Raw genomic sequence first — 16,912 nt, 5'->3', positions numbered from 1 at the left:
TATGGAAATGAGTGGTTGGTGCTGAGCACCCAGGGACAGCCCACCTCAGTGACCAATTCAGAAAACAGTCATAGCCCAACAAAGTGATCAGTCTGCAGACGGAAAACTGATCCAAGAAATTAGGTCATTTAATATGTCTAAATCCTTGGCATTAATGTATTATTCCTTCTTATTTGGCAGTGGAAATCCTGACTGCTCGTCAAAAGAAAGCAGAAGAACTAAAAAGACTTACTGATCTAGCCAGTCAGATGGCAGAGATGCAGCTGGCCGAACTCAGGGCAGAAATTAAGGTCAGTTCTAAAATATCACAGCCTGAACCCTGAGCCAGAGTTCTGATCCCCATTATGTTTGTTCTGCATCCACAGAGCACTGCTCTCTGAGGATCTAAATCAGACACCCCGCTCTCTTTCACAGGGTTGAAATTGAGAATACAGAAGGGTAAAGAACCACCTAATCACTGTATTTAAATATACTATGGGTTGAAGGGATATAGCATTACAGAGGAGAGGCACAGGCTATTGAAAGTGACCCAAATAAAATGTATTCAACCATAAATTATATCTGGGAAAGGGGATATTATTTTCACCATATGTAATTTATGCATATAAACCACACACATGTGAACACAAAGTGTGAACCTAGTATAACAGTGAGGATTCTAAGGAATGCACAATATGTGGCAACTTCTTCCCTGTATCCTTTTCTAGCTAACTTGCCCTTTTATTAAGAATACCACCCACAAATATGTATTTATTGGATTTCTTCAATGGCACACAACAGAAGCTGACTCTGCTAACCTCTGGAACAAGCAGAATTGGAAAAAATATGAAGGTAGTTCCCCAAAGCAAAGTGTGCTCTGAAGACTCCAGGCTACAACTGGCCAGGAATGTAGGCAGCAGTAATTACCAGACACTCTTCCAGCCACCATCTGAGTGAGTGACCTCCAGATGTCATCACCCCCTGAGCCACCCCTTCTTGATTCAAATCCCAAAGAGAGAGATTCTGAAACGCCTCCATTTGGATCACATCCACCATTTGGCCAAGAGACGTCTTGATTGACAGATCCACCAATGCTGTGAATCTTCAAAACTGTGTTGGGGTACAGTTACCAGAAGGAGAAGTTGTCACCAGAAAGGCAGAAAAAGTATCTACAAGATAGGAAGTTACAGTTAATAATTTTCCGTACCCTCTTTTTCTCTAGTATACTCAACATACACACATACACATGCACCCCTGCTTCTGATCAACTTCCAGGGAACTGGGGTGCTCTGAAGTCACATTTGTGTGTGTTAGTCACCCAGTTGTGTCCAACTCTTTGTGACCCCACAAACTGTAGCCCACCAGGCTCCTCTGTCCATGGAATTCTCCAGGCAAGAATACTGGAGTGGATTGCCATTTCCTTCTCCAGGGGATCTTCCCAACCCAGAGATTGAACCCGGGTCTCCCGCATTGAAGGCAGACACATTTGCTGCTAGCTTTTTAACTCGGGTTGTCTGCCCATCCCAGCATAAAAGTGGTTGGGGATAGTAGAAAGTGGCAAGTGACTCTTTGGTCCCCTCTGTCCTGGTTAGACATGAAAGGGAGCCCAGTGGAGATGAGGACTTCCCCTGAAGCTTCTGAGAAGTGCTAGAGGTCTTTCCCTTCTCATCTGCCCTCCTGGTCTTTGTTGCCTCCAACCAGTCGATTGTAACGGCCTCCCTGACCAGCCTTTCTGCCTCCACTGTCTTCCTCCAGTTCAGTCATCCACCCTAAGACTGGAGTTGTTGGAGCAGATCTGGTCTTCCCCACTGAGGTACTCTTCCATTCAGAACAAAATCCACCACCAGACTCCAGTATATATTATGTGAGCATGTGTGCTAAGTCACGTCAGTCGTGTCCAACTCTTTGTGACCCCATGGACTGTAGCCTGCCAGGCTCCTCTATCCACAGGGATTCTCTAGGCAAGAACACTGGAGTGGGCTGCCATGCCCTCCTCCAGGGGATTTTCCCAACCCAGGGATCAAACCCGCATCTCCTGCATTAGCAGGCAGGTTCTTTAGCACAAGAGCCACCTAGGAAGTCCCAGTATGTTATGACCATTGCTAATTAGTTTCAGTAGAAGAAACCCTTCATCTTGTGGACACAGATGCACTTCCAATGTCACAGACATTCTCTGATCGCAAAGGAGATTAGAATAGAGAGTGGGGCTGGTTGGTGAAACCTGTCCTGATACCCAGAAAGACATCCTGGAAGGCAAAACAAATAACAAACACTTATTTTGATGAATATGAAATTGCCAGCTTCCTGCTCTACTGAAATCCACTCATCTTCCAAGTTTCATTTCTACCTATCAAAACCCTGCTCATGGTAAAATGGTTGATAGCACAGGCTTCGGAATGCAATAGCCCAGCTCTTGCAAACTTGGATTAATTACATATTCTCTTAGATTCTTAGAACCTCATTTCCCCCTCTGTAAATCAGAGTTAATAACAGTACTGACTTCATAATAACGTGATCAGATAAAAATGAGATTATCTGTTAAGAATTTGGCCCATGTCTGGTAAGTGTTCAATATTTTTTTAATGTTCCAGCTCAAATGCTTCCTCTTACATAACAGTTTCCCTAATTCCCCTCAGCAGGAAATAATTTCTTTCCCTTTCATATTCCTAAAGCACCTACTACATTCTACCTTATATTTTATTTTATGGTATCTGTCTCTCTTGCCACATGGTGAACTCCCTGCTAAACTCACAGAGGGACTGAGTCATAGTTATTTCTGTATTTCTCCCTCTGTCATCTGCACATAGATCTTAATTTTAAATGAACTGAAAAGTAATCTCTTTCCCACTTCCCTTAACAGCACTTGAAATTCTACCATTCAAGATAATGGTTTCTAGTTACTAAAGGCTTTTTGGACTTACGAAGTGTGCTAAGTTGTTTCAGTCGTGTCTGACTCTTTGCGACCCTGTGGACTGTACCCCACCAGGTTCCTCTGTCCGTGGGATTCTCCAGGCAAGAATACTGGAGTGAGTTGCCACACCCTCCTCCAGGGGATCTTCCCAACCCAGGGATCGAACCCATGTCTTTATAACTCCTGCATTGGCAGGCAGGTTCTTTACCACTTCCTGGTCCCCTATTAAAAATGGAGACGATGTCTAGGAAGGCTGACACACTTTCTCTTGAGGAATGATAGCTGAGCAGGCCATTGGGCAGATTAGTAAGACGGCCAGAAGGCAACCCCATAACTTACAACAGGACAGGAACTGCCAGAAAGAGGGCATAGGGTGCTGAAAGGTTAAGTAGATGAGTCCAGACACTCATCTTGCCTGAACCACAGTTTTGTCTAAGCCCAGGTAGGGTAAAGACAGGACCTGCACAAGTTCCCAAGAACAAGAAGGTGATTGTGCTCCAGGACAAAGCCAAGCCCTCTTGAAAGGCACCTCCCAGCACAGGGTCGCCCTGCTCCCCGCCTGGTGGTGCTCTCACACCGACAGCAGGGGCGGGAGAACTGAGAGAATGGATCAGCAGCATGTCCCAGTCATTTCTGTCATCATGGGGTTCTGTCTCTTCCCCGCAGCACTTTGTCAGCGAGCGTAAATATGATGAAGAGCTCGGGAAAGCTGCCCGGTTCTCCTGTGACATTGAACAGCTCAAGGCCCAAATCATGCTCTGCGGAGAAAGTGAGTTCTGCATACTTGCTAAATAATTCTGTGTGAGTAAGACTGGCGCTGTTGGAGTCAATATGGGAAATGTCAGGTGTGTGGTCCCCCAGGGGGCTAAAGTGAGGTCTAAAGAAGTTTAATGATCTAAGGTCATGACACGAGTCACTAAAAATGTCAAGATCGGAACTTCGAGTCTTCAAATGCCACTGCCCATCAGTAAATCTCCAGGATTTATTAAGCAGAACAAAACAGGTCAACTAGTTTATACCTTTTGCAAACTTTTCTTAAGCATTGCCGGATCAAGTGTCTCTGATTTCAAAAGTCTGGTTCTACAGAGACCTGTTATGGGAAGAGCAAGTCTCCCTAATAAGTCTGGGAACAATGGGCTATTGTCATGAAAGGCCCAGCTGTGTGTGTGTGTGTGTGTGTGTGTGTGTGTGTGTGTGTGTGTGTGTGACACACGCACTGCTTAGCAGTTCCCTAGCCTCTCCCTTAATTAGAGCAGTTAACATGCAACAAAATTGGCTGATTCTTTCCCCCCTGCTCCAGCCCACCCACTGAGGGATGTGGGAACCTGCATTAAGTGGCTCCAAGGACAGTCACAAGGAGGTAGGAAGGGCAGATGAAGGACATGGAATATCCACAGCCTCATAGTGAGCTAAGAAATGGAGGTCTGACTGCACTTTTTTTTTTTTCAAAGTGGAAATTGCATTTTTTCTCTGAGTATAAAAAATACAATCTTGATCTAAAAATTACACAGCTATATTAAATAGAACATGACATTACTTTTGAGGCTCATTCATACTTTTATGCACATATAATCTATTGTGTAAATTATGCAGTGTATTTAATTATATTGCATCTTATTTACTATACTACATGACATACATATATAGTAAGAGAATTTGCTCTTATCATTTCACAATATATGGTTGACATTTTTCCATGTCAATATATTTTAACCCATAATTTACTTAAATATAATTGACATAAACAGTCCCAGGATTGTGGCCATTTAGGTTGCTTCCATCTTCTCACCGTTAAAATAACATTGCTGTGAGCATCCTTGTTCACCTGTCTTTGACAAATATCTGAATTTCTGACTGTCTTTCTTTTAAATTATTTTCTTTTTTTTCTATATACTTCCTCTTTTATGAAAGAATCTACTCCATTTGCCATTCTCCATCCGAAGATTTTGTAGAAAAAAGCCAGACTATATGATTCACAGTTGGAAATTTACGCAGACTAGTTTCCACTTCAGCTTGATAACCGGTGAGCCCCTGATGCCAAGTGACCCCACCATCTGAGGAGGGGAGGGCAGTGCAGCGTCCTCTGCTCTCCTCCAGAGCACACCAGTGCCACCTAGTGGGAGGAACCATCCCTCACCAAATCCCAAGTGTCCACACTGGAACCCAGCCTCCCGTGTTGGGAGACAGTGGTCCTCAAAAGGCCCTTTACTTCTGGGCTTTGTTGAGAGCACATTGGAAGCCCACAGCTACTGAACCCTAGAAAATGACCCTAATAATGACCCCTAGAAAACTGAACAGTGTTAGCAAAGAGCCACTAAAATCCCCTGGTCCTGTTTGGACAACCCCCAACATGCCATCACACCTGACCTGTCAGATGAAGGGCCTGGAGATACATCCGTGTCCTTTCCATTTCTAATGTGCTGTGATCCCTACCCACGCTCCAGATCCTCAGGAAGAATGCTGGGATTAAGTCTAAGCCAACACAGGTAGTAGAGAAAATTGCTTTTCAAAACTGGTGACCATTTTAAAGATGTAAAGGTCTTGCTGTCCAGACTGGCAGTCAAATTCTGGTGAACTATGACAGGAAGGTCATGAATATATCCCTGAGTTGATTCCCTCCAGCCCCAGTTCAGCATTATCACGTAGAAACCATCCCATCAAAACCAGCCCTTTCAGAAACCAGCGGGAGGGGTGATAGCAAACACTGAACAGACCTGCCTGATCCCTGCTGGGAATCTGCCTGGTGAGCCTGGGTTGACGTTAGCATTGGAGTTGCAGATTTGCAGTGGGGTTCTAGAGCTGATAACAAATGATAATATAGCTCTAATGGAAGAGAGAAGATGCATCTTTTGGGCTGGCAGGCCTGGCCTTAAAGTTGGGGTGACAAGATCCCTGACACCCAGCATCACTCCATTCCCGTGCTCCCAGCACCGTGGCTCTGACCGGCCAAGTGTGGATGTGCCCCTAGGTTGCTTTTCATCTCTGCAGCGCCCACTGGTCTAGGGATCTGACAAGAACAGCAAGAATGAGTTTGGTAATGGGGAACCCGAGGGGCAGAGTACGTTTGTGGACAGGGCTGAGAGGGTACTTTGGGGCTTCATTATCCCTCTTTCCCAGGTGGTTCTCAACCTAAAGAACAATATTAAAGTTGCTCAGATTTGTCTCTTTTCCTACAAATGTCTCCCAGCTTGAATGATTATGCTATCCACTGATTCCCACAGAAGACATTTTGTGGTTCCAAGCCCTTAAGTGCTTCTTCAAAGACATCTTAAAAAAAAAAAATAGTCTTCCCTTACGGTTTTTATGAAGTTCCTGCCAACTTTTCATCTCCTAACAGGTTACTGAGTGAGTAAGTGAGCAAGTGAGTGTTGGTTGCTCAGTTGTGTCCAGCTCTTTGTGACCCCACAAACTGTAGCCCACCAGGCTCCTCTGTCCATGGGATTTTCCAGGCAAGAACACTGGAGTGGGTTGCCATTTCCTTCTCCAGGGGATCTTCCCAATCTAGGCATCGAACCTGGGTTTCCTGCACTGCAAGCAGATTCTTTACCATCTGAGCCACCAGGGGAGCCCACTGAGGCACAGCCCCTAACACCAAGCACTTATTGTTGCAGTTACACACCCAAAGAACAACTATTCCTCAAGAACTCCCTGCAGCTCCCTGCTGCCGCTGCTCAGCGCTCACGCAGCCACCTCTGGGAAACAGAGTAACTTTACCCGGAAGTCATCGAGTCACAACAAGCCCTCCGAAGGTAAAGCAGCAAACCCCAAAATGGCGAGCAACCTTCCCAGCACCGCTGACAGCTCTCACCAGGCCGTGCCAGCTAATAAGCAGGTAAGCCGCCCCAAGGAAGCCACCCTGCTCTGCCTCCGGGGGTCCCGCAGACCCTGGTGCCTTGCCTGGGCAAGAAACCACCCATTTGCAGCAGAAGAAAATAGCCGCTGCTAGTCACCCCAGGCTCCATCTACCCCCAGCAGCAGCCTGACTTGTGGAACCTCCATGTGCCTGGCCAGCCTCCCTGAGCTCCCCTAGTCCATCTGGTCCCTATCACAGGCACTCTCCCCTGTGGAGGAAGTGGTCTTCACACACTTGACAGCATTAGCAAAGAGTCCTTCTACATGAGATGGTGTTTCTCATGACTTGAGTGCCACCCAGGTGCTGGTAACTGGCCCACACATGGCAAGGACTCACAGACGTGGGAACAAGACTGAGAACCAGGCTACTGACACCATTAGTGAGAAGAAATCTGGCATGTTTTTTAAGATCCTTTAATTCCCATTTATCTTTAATTTATCCATAAGAGGCCAAAGTTAGTTCAAACTGCTCTTTCTGCTCTCGGGCTTTCAGCATGCATTTCAAAATGACGTTATTAATTCTCATTACAATGACCCTTAAAAACAGAAATATCCAAAGGACAGTCTTTTCTCCTTCTGCTTCTCCATTATATTCTTGAGAAGTGATCCCTGCGAAATGGCCACGAAATGGGATTTGATGATTCAGAAGTTGGGCATGCTATAAAGATATTTTTCATCCTCTTTCAGAAAGAGAGCTTGAATAATGAGACTTTTTTTAAGCATTCCAAAATGCTGGTTTTCTAACAGATGCCCTGTTGGCTTTTGTGGTCTTGGTCTGTTAGAATTCTCATTAGTGACTCCAACAGGCATTTCTCTAGCCCCAGATGTCTTCATGAACTTTAAAATTGCACTTTGACAAGGAGTGTTTCATACAGTCCTTGATTCAAGATCATAATCAAATCTGTTTCACTGTCGTTGAAATACACCTTCACAGATTTTGTTCCTTGCTCATTATTAAACCCCGTGCTAAAATTAAGTCCAAAATTTAGTTTGAATTTCTGTCACAATTTATTTAAAAACAAAGGAGGCCAAATTAAATGTTAACCACATAGATACATTTTCAGCTCTCACTGTTTTATCATTTTCAGCAAAGCATTTTAGGTGACAGCATGTTTAAATTTGAAAATATATCTAAGTCCAAGAAAGGCCCTTGTTCTGGGCCCCATGCTTTAGAGTAATCCCTTTTGGCCCTCCCCAGCCATGGCCCATGGCCCTCCCTTCGGAGTAAGACTAAGAGGTGACTACCCAGAATCTACGCTCTCACTTCTGGAAAGTTCTCCAAATACCCGAGATCCTGGAATTCTGTTCCCAAATGTCCCAAGCCTATTCTCAGGGTCTATCTGGACTACTTCCCTGGATGTATCATATTGTAAGTTACAAATATATAAAGTTCTTAGTTTGTATACTGTGATTGGATGGTATTGGTTTAGGGCAGACCCACCGCTAGTAACTCAGGGCCCAGGGCAGGAGTACAAAGGCAGAGGCCCACATCCCATGTGTCTGAATATTGTCTCTTCCCAACTCTGGCTTCATCCCACATTGTGAGGGAGCTGTGCACAGAGATAGGAATGTGGACACTCCTGCCTGCACACCTAAGCTTCATCCCCACCTCCAGAGATAATCACCCTTTAGACCTAGGGGTGTGTAAACTGGTAATGTGATCATGAGAATGCATCTATATAGTCCATACAGAATGTCCCAGAAATATGTATGGCAGAGAACCATCATTCCCCTGCCTCTGTGTTACATTTCTTCATTTCAGGTTTATACTTGATGGGTTTTATTTGGCCTGGTTCTGGAATTGTCTGTCTTACACTTCTGTAACCTCTCTTTCAACATCAGCAATTTTCTTGAACTTCCATTTACAAGACAGTCCACCATTCTTTTAAGCTTGAGGGTTTTATCAGCTTGACCTCATTTGCATGTTGTCACATTCTTCTGGGGTGTAAAAAAAAAGTGACCTGTGTCTTAGAGGTTTGGTTTCCCTGGTTTGATGTCACCTGGGGTTTGTTGGCATCTAATATCTACCTCTTTTCTTTCTTTCTTTATTTCTTTCTTTCTTTCTGTTTATAGAATGGGTCTTCTAGCCAAAGACGAAGATTTAATCCGCAATATCACAACAACAGGCTAAATGGATCTGCCAAGCCCCAGGGCAGTGGTAATGAAGCCGATCCCACGGCGAAGAGCAACAACCGTCACGAACACAGAAGACAGCCACACAACGGCTTCCGTCCCAAAAACAAAGGCGGCGCCAAAAACCGAGAGGCCTCCTTGGGGACGAAGACCCCCGAGGCCCCCGCCCATCCGGAAAAGCCCCGGCGAAGGCAGCACGCCGCGGACCACGCGGAGGCCAGGCCTTTCCGCGGCAACGTGGCCAGGGTCTCCCAGTGCAACCTCTGCCCCACCAGAATAGAAGTTTCCACAGATGCCGCGGTTCTCTCCGTCCCGGCCGTGACGTTGGTGGCCTGAGCGTGGAGAGAGGGAGAAAAAGGCCGTTTTCACTCAGTTTCGGTTCCCTGCCGGAGGTGCTGACCCAATTCGCTGCCAAAAGAGAGTCAATCTGAATACACAAATCCTGTACGGCTGTGTCATCCTCTCTTAATCATTTTTACTAATTCTAATAATCAGCTCTAGCTTGCTTCATAACTTTCATGGCTTTGCTTGATCTGTTGGCGCTTTTTCTCATCAACATGTTGCAGCATTTTAGCCAGGCAGTATTTACTCATTTGTTAGGAAAATCAAGATGTGGCTAAAGATCAGAGGCTCAGTAGCAACCTATGTTGTAGCAGTGATGTCAGTCCATTGATTGTCTTTAGAGAGTTAATGTTGGAAACAAAATTCTTATTGATCAGACAAACATGATCTGCTGAAGACACATGCGCTTTTGTAGAGTTTAACATCTGGTGTTTTTCTGAAATATATATATATATACATATATTGCTTTATTTGAAACAAATTAAAATATGCTGCATTTGACACCTGGCTTGGTTTTTTTTTTAATCGAAGCCCACTTATCATAAAATGTACCATGTAGTACTTTCAAGAAAACTTAAGCGGTTGTGGCACAGAGCTTTGAACAATGCTCTTTTCTCTTGGAACAAGGGTCCTTTTGGAAGAAAGAATTCCTTACCATAGCCTTGCCAGTACCTTACACATATACAGATGCATGTGTACCCCAATCATCTTGGACACGACTTGGCAGTTTGGAAACCTTGGTTGCAAGTAATATAAACCTCAACTCAACCTACTTTAAACAGTAAAGAAAATGATTAATTAGTTCAGTGGCTGAAAAACCCAGCATAAAATTATGCCTTGGGTCCAACTGAATCAGGATTCTAGCTCCTTTCTCCTGATTATCTTAGCTCTCCCTTCCTCCTTAGGCTGATGTTGTGTTCAGAATGGGGTGAAATACCTGCCTTGATCCTAAGATTCAGATTCATGTTCATCCCCAACACGGTCTAGAAGAAAAGAGAAGCTCTCCAGGTAGTAGCGGCAAGGAGCAAGTGTCTTTCTCAAAAGTCCCAGAGAGGGTCTTGCATATCATTGCCCCAGATTGCAGGTAGGCTTGTCCCTCAACCAATCAGCAAATGACATGTGCTAATGGGCATAGACTAATCAGAGTCCACCCCCAAGTTGGGTTGTTGCAGGCTCCCCAAAAGCACAGGGGCTGCCTGGAGCAGGGCTTCTGTTCCGTGAGGAATACAGAGTGGATACCAGGGGCCCACACCCCAAGTAGCCCCAAGTACCCCAGCCTTTGAGTGCAAGGTGACTCAGTTTGGCTACTGCTTCCATCGAACTTCCATGTATCCTGCAGATTTGTTGGCCTCTTTCAAGTGCAAATGCTTCTTTTCAGCTCAATGTTAACATTTTTTCTGGCAGCCCAGGTTCAGTGGGCTTCTCTTCCAAAGAGCAGCCCTGAGCAGCTGAGTCTGCATACCATGCAAGCATCCGTTTCTTCTTTTGCCAAATACAAGGAGGATGTTTGCTCTGTCTGGAGAGAACTTTCTGAGGTCTCTGGGTGTATCCAGAGATTTAATAGGAATTTTAAATGTTAAGTCACATTCCGGGAAGGAAGGAAGGGTTGTTCGTTCAAATAAGAAAGATAAACGTTTGGGCCTGCAATCTCCGTTTAGTCCATCTGAGGCCCTGGATTTATATTTTACAAGACAGAAGGACTTTGCACAAATTTTGTGTACCAAGATTTGGCTCACCACAGAAAATGTCAGCTGAAATAAATGTAGCAGTTTTAAAGAGGAGTCAAGTGATTGATGCAACAGGAAAATAATGGGTTTGCCAGGTCAGGAGCACACCTGTCTTTGTCAGGGGTGGACCCCCTCTCAACCTTGACACACCCATCACGTTGTTCTCAGGGTTAAGAAAGCACAGTCACATTCCTAAGCATATAACAAATGCTCCAAGTTGCTGAAAAGAAACAAGAAAGCATGCTAAGAAATATGCAGACCTGTTTATGTTTTTCCCTAGATTTTGCCTTTCTTGTAGACCCAGGTATGTAAACATTTACCAATGTATATTTTTTGAAATGGTAATTTCAATATATATATTTGTCTATTCTGATGGAATCATTGGTATGATTCTAGAAATCTGGGTTAAATTCTGCGATTCTTTTTAGCTGTGTCAAACTTAAAAAAAACGCCATGGGCCATGAGCACTCCAATCTCTCTCCTTAATACAGAGTAGCCAGAAGAATAGATTCTTTTTTCTTAAACATTCCTCTAGTAGAGGTTAGTACTCATGAAGATTGAATAACTTCAAAACTCACCTACACTGTATCACCAAGACTCCCATCTGTTAAAGACAAACCTCTCAGTTGGGTTACCAATTACATTCCAAATTTACATTTCATTTGAGAATCTCTCCATACTCCAGCTCAATCATCCAGCCTATTCCAGGGGCTGAGCAAGGTTCAGAGGGTTAAACACAAGTTTGTATAAAATTCATCCTTAATAAAGGCTGTACTTACAAGAGCTGGGGGGAGAGTGGGTAGGGAAAAAATAACACTCTGTATCCAATGTAAAGCTCAGTTCACTAGCAGTTCAATTCTGCTGGCATCAGAAAAAAAGATTCCATTTTAACATTCTTAGCGAAGCAATATCCAATGAGGCCAATGGGGAAAGTTAGCAGAGCAAAGGCAACATGCAGATTTTTGCCAAAGTAAGAGATTTGGGAATTCTGACTCTGAAAGCCTTAATCTCGATTTAACCATGTGAAGAGGTAATCTAGGGCCTGAACAGCTCTTTTCCTAGAGCAAAGTGGAGGCAGGGTTGCAGCAGGTGGGGTGGTTTAGAGGGGAGAAGGGGGAACAGTGGAGACAGAGGGATGCCTGAATTCAACACTACCTTTGACTAAGCTTACTCCTTCCCTCCATCCCTCCCTGTCAATACTGTATCCTCCTTGGCCTGTTTAGAGTGCCCTCTTGTGTCTGGATATGGTAACATTTTCATTTCTCAGCAGATACTCTAATGACAGCATCCATAAAACATATAATGGCACCTTTTTTTTTTTTAATAACCACACTAGATTCAGAGCCTATACCTCAAATTCAGGCACAGGTAGGCTAGGATTCCAGGCTGCCCTCGGGTGCCAAACAATAAAGGTGAAAGAAACAGTCACTTGCTCCCAAATTTCCTAAACAAACTATAAAATAGCAAGTGTGTTAGTCACTCAGTTGTGTCTGACTCTTTGCAATCCTATAGACTGTAGCCCATCAGGCTTCTCTGTCCATGGAGTTTTCTAGGCAAGAATACTGGAGTGGGTAGCTATTCACTTCTCCAGGGGATCTTCCTGACCCAGGGATTGAATGCAGGTCTCCCACAATGCAGGCAGATCCTTTACCATCTGAGTCACCAGGGAAGCCCATATCACAGTGAAAGATAATGAAAAATAATAATCATTCAATGACTAATACTTTGCTCTAGCATTTTTCAGAAAGTACTGAGCCATCTTAACTGATCTAATTTGGTGAGAAAAAATAGGAAGAGTTGCTAGCCAGGGTTTCATTTGAAGCACAATTTTAATACTATTCATTGCAAACTATTCAAAGGAATTTTTGTTTTTCATACTTTTGCTTTTCCCAGCAAAGCTTTATAAATCCTAAAGAAGTTTTCTGTCCATTCTTAGTTTCCAAGAACCAGGTCCTTGATCCTTGGAGGCAGAGTAGCCCAAATGAGAGTTTAATTTCATTATAGCAGCCCCTCGGGCAAAGGCACTCCAGCGTGGACTCAGTCACGCTGTCAGAGAAACACACAAGGTTCTCACTAATTCTTTCTGGTGACTGATTCTCAGAAGTCCCCTTATCTGTGAACTCTGCTTCTTCCTACAGCTCAGAAGCATTTTCAGTGTTACTATCAAGTTCAAGTTTCAGAGCAGAAATAACCACACTCAGTTTTTACAGAATACATAAACTTAATGGCAAATTTGTCTACTGTATTTGCCTGAGAGTGTGCATAGATTTCTGGCAAAAAAAAAAAAAAATGTATTTTAGTACCATGATTGCAACTATGACCAAAGACACTTCTACAGAAAATAAGCATAAAAAAGACTTCCTGTCAAGAACAGAAAACTACTCTATTTTTAACTTAAGTTTGAGTTAGATTTACCTATTCCTAGTCTTTTGGGAGAACATGTACTTTTCGTAAATTACCATTAAGCTGGCCAATAACATCATTACTCCTCTGCTAGTGCCTGGCACATAGTGGTGGTTTAGTTGCTTAGTCGTGTCCAACTCTTGTGACCCCATGGACTGTAGACCACCAGGCTCCTCTGTCCATGGGATTCTCCAGACAAGAACACCGAGTGGGTTGCCATTTCCTCCTCCAGGGGATCTTCCCGACCCAAGAATCAAACCCAGTCTCCTCCGTCTGCACGCAGATTCTTTACCATCTGAGCTAAAAGGGAAGACCTGGCACATCAGTTCAGTTCAGTTCAGTCCCTCAGTCGTGTCTGACTCTGTGACCCCGTGAGCTGCAGCATGCCAGGCCTCCCTGTCCAACAGCAACTCCTGGAGCCTACCCAAACCCATGTCCATTAAGTCAGTGATGCCATCCAACCATCTCATCCTCTGTCATCCCCTTCTCCTCCTGCCCTCAATCCTTCCCAGCATTAGGGTCTTCTCAAATGAGTCAGCTCTTCACATGAGGTGGCCAAAGTACTGGAGTTTCAGCTTCAACATCAGACCTGGCACATAGTAAGTACTCAATAAATACAAGGAAGAGAGAGCAACTGTGAAAGAATGACCAACTCCAATGCGCTAGAGAATTCTGGAATCTAAATGACTTGTGCAAAATAATCCAGTCTGTCAATTCTAGAGAATATGGGAAGAGACCAGCAGCTGAAGTCCCAGCCCTGGGGAAGGCTCTCTGGATTCATATCAGGGTCCCATCACCTCCTGGCTGTCAGTGTGGACACATTTCTAAACAGCTCAATATCTCCATTTCTCCACAGGTAAATGGGACTAATAACCATACCTATCTTGAAGGGTTGCTACACAGATTGAATAAGTTAATATTTGCAAAGTAATAATTTGGAATAATGCCTAGCACTTTGTACAGAGACAGTAACCACAGAGTAATTTGAATGGAGATGCTTTATAAATTTATATGGGGAAGCTTTATAGAGAGAAAAATATATGTATATATGAAGCTATAAATAGTAATGGGAGTAGCTACTAAAGAAAACAGGAATAGCAGACACTGGGATGGCTACTGTTAGAGCTTGAGGCAGAGGGAAAGGATCAAGTTTGTGAAAGTTCACCACCACCACCCACCAGCCCTGCTCCCAAGGCTGAGATTCTGACCTTGTTGCAGAGGGTATGGCTATGGCTCCAGTAGAGGTCAAGAAGCTCCCTGAGGTGCTAACAAGAGAGAAGCTCCCTACAGGGCACTGGAGAACCAAGGAACTTTCCCTTGACAGGCTGGTCAACTCACCAAGGGTCCAACCCCAGGGATGCCACTGAATTCACTGGGAATCCTGCTGGGCACCAGCTAGGAAGCTTCCTGCAGGAAGTAATATTGAATGAACTGTGGAGCCAACAAGGAGACCTGTGGGAACGGAACCTGCTGTTGCTGAAACTTGGGCCCATGGGTTTCCCACACCCCAACTGAGCACTCGTTGCTGGAACAAGAACACAGGAACACTCACTGAACAAAGCCTCCTCTTCCTTCAGGGTCCCTCCAGTGGCAAAGTCAGCTGGCTAAAGGGAAGTGCTTATGGGGTCCAGCTCTAGGATCACAAACAGGACAATGAAGAGTAGATTTGAAATCAAGAGGCAAAGAGTTGATACCTGGCATACCCTTAGAAGGGCTTATCAGCTCAGCTGGTAAAGAATCCGCCTGCAATGCAGGAGACCCCAGTTTGACTCCTGGGTCAGGAAGATCCACTGGAGAAGGGACAGGCTACCCACTCCAGTATTCTTGCCTGGAGAATCCTCATGAACAGAGGAGCCTGGCAGGCTACAGTCCATGGGGTCACAAAGAGTCGGACACGACTGAGTAACTAAGCACAGCACCCAAATACCCTTAGAAAGCACTAAAAGAGTACCTGATAAATAGATCATAGCTGTGAGACACACAGATGCACTAAGTCCTATCTAGCTCATTTCTGGAAGCAATGTCAAGCTCCTATAAGAAGAGGCCTAGAATAGAGCTGAAAGGCCTGCATGTGACATGCATGTGAATCCTGCTAGAGGCAACGCAGTTTACCAAACCCTTCTGTGCTTCAGGTTCCCCCATCTGAAAAATGGAGATAATAATAAGACACCTACATCATAGGGTTGGTGTATTCAATTAAGTTAACATATAAAGGGCTTAGAAGGATACATCTTAGCTTTTATTAGATATTAATAGTTGCTTGGTTATAACAGCAAACAAAAATGTCTCTTATTATACTAAAGCCAGAAATGTGAGAACTAACAGGATCGAATTTTTTAATTGGCAGGCCTGGGACAGCCTTCCTTTATTATTCTCCCCCTCAATTCCCAGGGCTCCATTCCTGCCGGTGTTTGACAGCTCTAGTTCCCTTACTCATCCACACCTCCCAATTAAGAGAGGCAGCCACCAGTATTTTGCTCAGGTTAAGTTATTCAACTACTGCAGTGGTTCTCAACTTGGGGTAATCGATTTTGTGTCCACCCTCCAACCCCAGGAGACATCTGGAAAAGTTTGAGAACATTTTGATCGTCACAACTGGGGCAGGGTGCTGCTCAGTACCCCACAGTGCACAGTATAGCCATCCTCAATAAAGAATTGTCTAGTCCAAAAATGTTATCTAGTCCAAAAGTGTCACAGCTGAAAACCCCAATCTGGAGGTCCCAAAGGCTCTGGAGAAAGAAAACAGAAATAGCAGATGAGCAAGGACGTCCTGCCTTGTTCCTCCAGCTGCGCTGGGTTCCTACCTGGGTCAGCCCATGTTACCAAATTCAGACCATCTGGCCCAAAGCTGGAATCTCAGTGTACACTCTCTGATGTCTTTGGGCTATTCATGTCATCTACATAGAAGCTGGATTCCCACACCTTCCAAACCCAGAAATCAGGGCATAAGTTCTTGAAAGAAGTGCTACTGAAGTTGAATGTCCACATTTTCAAGAACCCTTGGCAGAAAGAAGCAATGTTTGTCTTCTTCCAACTTCAGCAAATACATGACCTTTTTCTTTCCATAAAGTGCTCTCTGTTTAAAATGTTTCACTTCTAAGTTTCAGGCCCTCAAATTTATTCCTGTAGCAGAACAAAATTTTACTAAGGTAATGGAAGTTCTAGGTAAAAGAAGGGAAAATATGAGAAGCAACATTATAAACTGAAAAGCTGTTAAATAAACAAGTAGGACAGGGTACCGATCGACAGTTACTGTAAAATTCTGTTTGTCTTAGCCACAGCTTGCATCAGGAAGTGTCTAGCCAGCAAATCTAAAATGCGTATTGGCTGTCTGAGGCAACACATGTGAACAAAGAAAAATTAGCTTTTCTGTAACAACATAAACCATGCGTAGCTCATGAGGCTGACAGAACTCTAAGTGAAAACGGTCCCTTTGAGGCTTCACCACCAACCAAATTTCGTGCATATAAAATTCTGAAAAGAGCTGGAAACCAATCTTTTTTGTTTCTGTTAGTTATTCATGATGTTTCCTTTCCTGACTGTACTACATGCCTGAAATCCTGCA

At 44.2% G+C, this 16,912-nt stretch overlaps 1 protein-coding gene across 8 annotated transcripts in view; it reads left to right on the top strand.

The window, feature by feature from the left end:
* Positions 1-9,718, top strand: part of SPATS2L (spermatogenesis associated serine rich 2 like) — a 184,013-nt gene extending 174,295 nt beyond the window's left edge. For all 8 annotated transcript variants that reach the window (XM_018061185.1, XM_018061203.1, XM_018061179.1 and 5 more), the window contains 4 exons: positions 181-290; positions 3,557-3,659; positions 6,502-6,722; positions 8,816-9,718. In XM_018061185.1, coding sequence (XP_017916674.1) covers positions 181-290; positions 3,557-3,659; positions 6,502-6,722; positions 8,816-9,211 — 830 coding nt within the window. In that variant the 3' untranslated portion in view covers positions 9,212-9,718. The remainder of the gene's footprint in view (positions 1-180; positions 291-3,556; positions 3,660-6,501; positions 6,723-8,815) is intronic.

This window comes from Capra hircus, chromosome 2 (genome assembly GCF_001704415.2).
Source record: "Capra hircus breed San Clemente chromosome 2, ASM170441v1, whole genome shotgun sequence".
Classification (NCBI taxonomy): domain Eukaryota; kingdom Metazoa; phylum Chordata; class Mammalia; order Artiodactyla; family Bovidae; genus Capra; species Capra hircus.
The sequence above is the reverse complement of the archived record's forward strand: the minus strand, read 5'-3'. Positions and strand labels throughout refer to the sequence as shown.